The sequence below is a fragment of the Myotis davidii genome, unplaced genomic scaffold, assembly GCF_000327345.1.
Source record: "Myotis davidii unplaced genomic scaffold, ASM32734v1 scaffold59, whole genome shotgun sequence".
Lineage (NCBI taxonomy): Eukaryota > Metazoa > Chordata > Mammalia > Chiroptera > Vespertilionidae > Myotis > Myotis davidii.
Window position 1 is genome coordinate 9735968 of NW_006293001.1, and position 5366 is coordinate 9741333.

General features: G+C 35.9%; 1 protein-coding gene across 2 annotated transcripts in view; it reads left to right on the forward strand.

Moving 5' to 3' along the window:
* The first annotated feature begins 1238 nt into the window (after positions 1-1238).
* ERICH2 (glutamate rich 2) overlaps positions 1239-5366 on the forward strand; it is a 13386-nt gene continuing 9258 nt past the window's right edge. For both annotated transcript variants that reach the window (XM_015565770.1, XM_015565771.1), the window contains exons 1-3: positions 1239-1325; positions 1955-2041; positions 4627-4811. In XM_015565770.1, the coding sequence (XP_015421256.1) occupies positions 2014-2041; positions 4627-4811 (213 nt within the window). In that variant the 5' untranslated portion in view covers positions 1239-1325; positions 1955-2013. The remainder of the gene's footprint in view (positions 1326-1954; positions 2042-4626; positions 4812-5366) is intronic.

The window sequence follows — 5366 nt, forward strand, 5'->3', positions numbered from 1 at the left end:
GTTTGTTTTTTAATTTTTATTGATTTTAGAGAGGAAGGGTGATGGATAGAGAGAAACATCAATGATGAGAGATAATCATTGACTGGCTGCATCCTGCATGCCCCCCACTGGGGGCATGCAACCCGATATGTATCCTTGACTGGAATCCAACCCAGGACCTTCAGTCCACAGGCCAATACTCTATCCACTGAGCAAGACCAGCTAGGGCTGCTGTGTATTTTGTGTTACCAGGGAGAGAACTTACTTTAGAAGCATGTACTGGGGAAGTGAAGATTCCATTCCATCCCATTGTATTAAGAATATAACAAGCTGTTCGGCCTCTTTGCTAAATCACTATATAAGACCACTAACTTAACTACAGTACTAATGTTCTGTATTTTATCCCCACATTTCAATGGGGATAAAATAGAGAGCCACCATAACTTGTGGGGGGGGGGACTATTACTGTATATCTTTTTATATCTTTCCATGCAAACTAAAAGTTTAATTTTTAAACTTGGTAAAGGAGACACATTAAAAGAATCTTAAAACTATGGAAAACAGACTTGGGGTCATTTTTCCACCAGCCTGGGTGCGTGTCTTTGTAAACAGAGTGTACCACACATGAATCCTCTGTCTCAGTGCATTGTTTACTGACATGAGGTTTCAGGCTTAGAGGCTAAGAGAGAACCCATTTTATTTCAGCTACTTAATGAAAAAGCAGGCTACTTTATATTAGGACCAAGATTAACATTAATGTTGCACTCTCTCCATACTGTAGCATTTAGCAATGGTAAGAATGGATTTACAACATTTAAAAAAGGCTAGTATTCCTTAAATAGTTTTTTTTGTTCTCTATATATAACAGATATATATATATATGATGTGCCAAAGACACGCGTACTGATTGCTTATATGCTCTGTGTTAAAGAATACTGAAAATATTCTAAGAATCATTACACAATGGCAAATGCCAAGCAGAAATAGAATTTTAATCACCAGTAAAAATTATTTTTAATGCTTTCCCACAAAGAAGATACTGCATTTTAGCTATTTGGTTTATTATTAGTATATTATACTGTGTGCTTATATTAAATGTGTGTGTGTGTGTGTGTGTGTGTGTGTGTGTACCCAAATAAAGCCTTAAACATAATTTTGACCTAGGAAAGTATTTTGATTGTCTACTTTAACGTTTAGGAAGAAAGTCTCTTCAAAAAATATTGAAAATAAGGTCTTTTTAAAGAATACTGAAAATAGAGTATCTTCAAAGAGTATTGAACATAAAGATACAGAAGCAAATCTACAGTCAAAGCTATGGTCAACTTCCTTCTTAAAAGAAAGCAAAGGTAATAACAATTGGTTTTGGGTTTTTTTTAGATCAACTGTTGCTTCTAATTGGCCTTCTTTCACCATGACCTTTGGGATGTTGACAACTCTGTAGGTTTGGGGAGGATCATGGGAATTGGTACTTTTTCAAATTGATGTAACATATGATTCTGATATGCAGTCAGGTGTGGGATCCATGGAAAAATATTATATGAAATGATAGTAATAGAGTATTAAATTTTAGAATAAATTAAAATACCTAATGAAAGCAAACAAGTTCCATTCATTCAACGATGGTTTATTGAGTCTGGTCACTGCTTTAGAAGCTGTGGATACAATAGCAGCAAATAGGCAAGGTCCTTGCCCTTATGAAGTTTACATTCTAGTGGGAGCCAACTAGACAGCCAACTATTAAAAATCAATAAACACAATAAAACAAATACAAACGAAAAAGCAACACAATGTCAGGTTGTGATGGATGTTACAATGTTAATAAATGCCCCTGGGAGAGGACTAACTTAGATCTAGGGATCAGGAAACCTCTCTCATGAAGCTCAGTGTGTGTTTGTGAATTAACTGAGGTGAGACAGTTCCTGTGACATCACACAGCCTTGAATTCCCTATTCTGATCTTTCCCTGATGACATCAGTGTGATGAGTCAATGAACAGGCTGGATACACACTGGGAGATCAGAGTGGCTGTGAGCTGATGGACACCATAAAGGACACGGAATCAGGTAGCCAAGCCACCCTACTTTTGGAAAGACTTTTTTAATTTGTGTTCTCTTAGCATTGTTTTCTCTTAAGCTCTCCTAGATTTCCTCATTTTCTCCTTTCTATACAAGTGTTTCTGTTATTTAGAGTAGCTCCAAAAGGCATCTCACAAGACTTCCCAGATATTCAAAATCTGACAAGAAAGGAATGATGTAGCACAAGTTAGTGTGAAACAGAGAGATATGCATAGAGCCAAAGGAGTCCTATAAGCTCACTCAATAGTGTTTCCCAAAGAGATACATTTAGGAAACACATAGTAAACTTTTTTAAAAAATTAATAGTATTATATTTTCATGTGTGTTGGGAAAAATATTAATATAAGATGTGGTTAATAATATGGCCCTAGCTAGTTTGGCTCTGGATAGAGCCTGCAGACTGAAGAGTCCTGGGTTTGATTCTGGTCAAGGGCACATGCCAGGTTGCAGGCTCAATCCCTAGTAGGGGGTGTGCAGGAGGCAGCCAATCAATGATTCTCTCTCATTGATGTTTCTATCTTTCCCTCTCCCTTCCTCTCTGAAATCAATAAAAATATATTTTTAAAAAAATAATAATAATAATATGTTCTCTGGAGTCTAATTGACTCCCAGATCTACCATTTAATTAGCAGTGTGAAGCTGGGCAGGTTATCTAAACTCTCTGTCCCTCAGTTTCATCTATGCATGAAATAAACATAAAACCTCTTTGGGTTGAGAGAAAATGAGTTAATATATGTAGTGTTTAGAAGAGTAATTGGATATAATGTGTTAGGATTATTATATGTTACTTTTATTAATCCATCAGTTTCATGGATATTTATGATCTAACAAAGTATATAAGTTAAAAAGTACATTCAAAGGAGAATATTAATTAGTAGAGGTGATACATATATATATCTATATCAAATACATATATATATATCAAAATACATATATATATATATCAAAATGGATGAAGATAGTATAAGAATTACTGAAGTTTGGAAAGTGTTTCAATAGTTTGTACCATAGAGATTTTACCTCTTAGATATTTCTCTAACCTATCACTTATGCTCCATCCCTACTTTACCAGTGCCCTGTCATGTCTCTTATCTCGATTTTTAAAAGACAACTCTAATCTCTCCCCTTACTCTTTATTTTTGTCTTCCCTCAAATACACTTTTTACCATGCTCTCCAAGTTTTCCCTCAGAAGTGCAAAATTTATCATACTTGTTTCCTTACATAAAATCTTTCATTAGTAGCCCCTTCATTCTTAAGATAGTCCCCAAGGCTTCTGGTCTACAAGACTCTCCATAATCAATCTAGCCCCTACCCACACTTCCAGGCACATCTGTCACCATTTCAGCCTTAACCTTGACCCTTAAGCAGCATCACACACATTCTTGCTTCTGTATTGGTTCATGTTGTCCCCTCTCCCGGGAAAAACTGATCCACTCAGACTGGACAGCTCCTGACCACTCCCCAGACTGGCGTGTGGCACCCCTTTGTTCTCCCATTTCCCTAGCATACATCTTCATCACTGTTCTTCCATACTCTTTTATAATTCTCCATATGTTTCTTTTATAATTCTCCATATAATTCTCCATATGACTCCCCAGGTAGAGTTTTTGCAAGTACTCTCAGATCAGGGACCATTCATTTTTGTGAAACCGGGACTCAGCATAGTGCCAGGCACTAAATGGGTAGTCACTCAGTGGTGCTTAGTTTTAATTGTAGGATTATCTATGTTTGACTTAACATTAAGGAAAATCATTAATAATGTTATGTAACCTCTGGTTATATCTAGAATATTCCACGTGTGTTTCTTGTGTGTGTGTGTGTGTGTGTGTGTGTGTGTGTGTTGAGAGAGAGAGAGAGAACTTTATTCTCAAGTAACCAAGGAGTGACATGACCTAAGGAGGACTATTTGCTTCTCAGCCTCTCCAGCCTTACTTTTACTCTCAAGCTCTTTATTTTGTATTTACCTTCTATAAGAATAATTTAAGAAATATGTTTCTGGAGGTAGAATAGCATTAATTTCTTTTTTCTTGAAATTATATTCATATATATATACACACACATATTATTGATTTTTTACAGAAAGGAAGGGAGAGGGATAGAGAGTTAGAAACATCGATGAGAGATAAACATCGATCAGCTGCCTCCTGCACACTCCCTACCGGGGGTGTGCCCACAACCAAGGTACATGCCCTTGACTGGAGTTGAACCTGGGACCCTTGAGTTCGCAGGCTGACACTCTATCCACTGAGCCAAACCGGTTAGGGCGAAATTATATTCTTTATAAACAAAAAATATTTTCTATTTATTAAAATTTCAAGCACCAAACAGTTAACATTAGCATCAACTCATTGTGGGGTTTTTGGGTTTTTTCCTCTTTCATTTGACAGTTTTATTACCTGTTTTGAAAATGGGAACCAGTGCTGTTTAGTCAAGAAAAAATAAAACACACAAAACTCCAGAACAGAAAGCCATATAGGCAACATGTACGCTTGTTACATTGTCATTTAGGAGTAAGCATTTAAAATTTTTGAACTTTTTAATATTTATTGATTAATTATGTATGTTGTTTTAGGTGAGATGGGCAAAAATGAAGTCATTACAAAGCAGGAGAAAAATAATGAAAATTGCCTTCAGGTTATTGATGATAAATTGTCCGAGTCAACAAAAGATGATGGTGAAGATGACACCAGTGATGAAAGTAATGAAGACAGTGGCCCAAAAAAGGACATCCGTGCCCCATTAGAGTTAATGGCAGAAGTAAGCTTTACTTGTGCATTATAATTTAAGAATCTTAAAAATATTAAAATAACTATAAAATATTAAAATATTATATAGCCTTGAGGATTTAAAAAATAGTAAAAAGATCCTTGCCATGTACAGATGCTTACCTAGCTACTCATCTCTCTTACAACCTTCATCAAGGGAGCGGTGAGAGAAGATTTTAGAATTGACTGACAGTATTCTGGTAAAAGGAGCAGGAATAAGAGTAGATTTGGTATAAAACTCTTCTAGCACTGTTTAGAGGAATGCTTTGTACATAAAGCATGGGCACCATGCTAGTTACTGGGAATGTGTAGAAATAAAGACAGGTCCCACCTTTGAGACCTAATATGCACATATTATTTATGTAATATAATTTATAATGAAATATGTGCTAGTAGAAGTGTTTATGAAATTCTCTGGGAACAGAGGATTAAGTGAGTAATTAAGAAAAGAAACAGGAGAAATGGGATAAAAGGAAGAGACCTGAATACATCTTAACAACTTAAAGGAAGGAGGAAGAGAAGGGTAAACAAGAGGAGAAGGCATTCC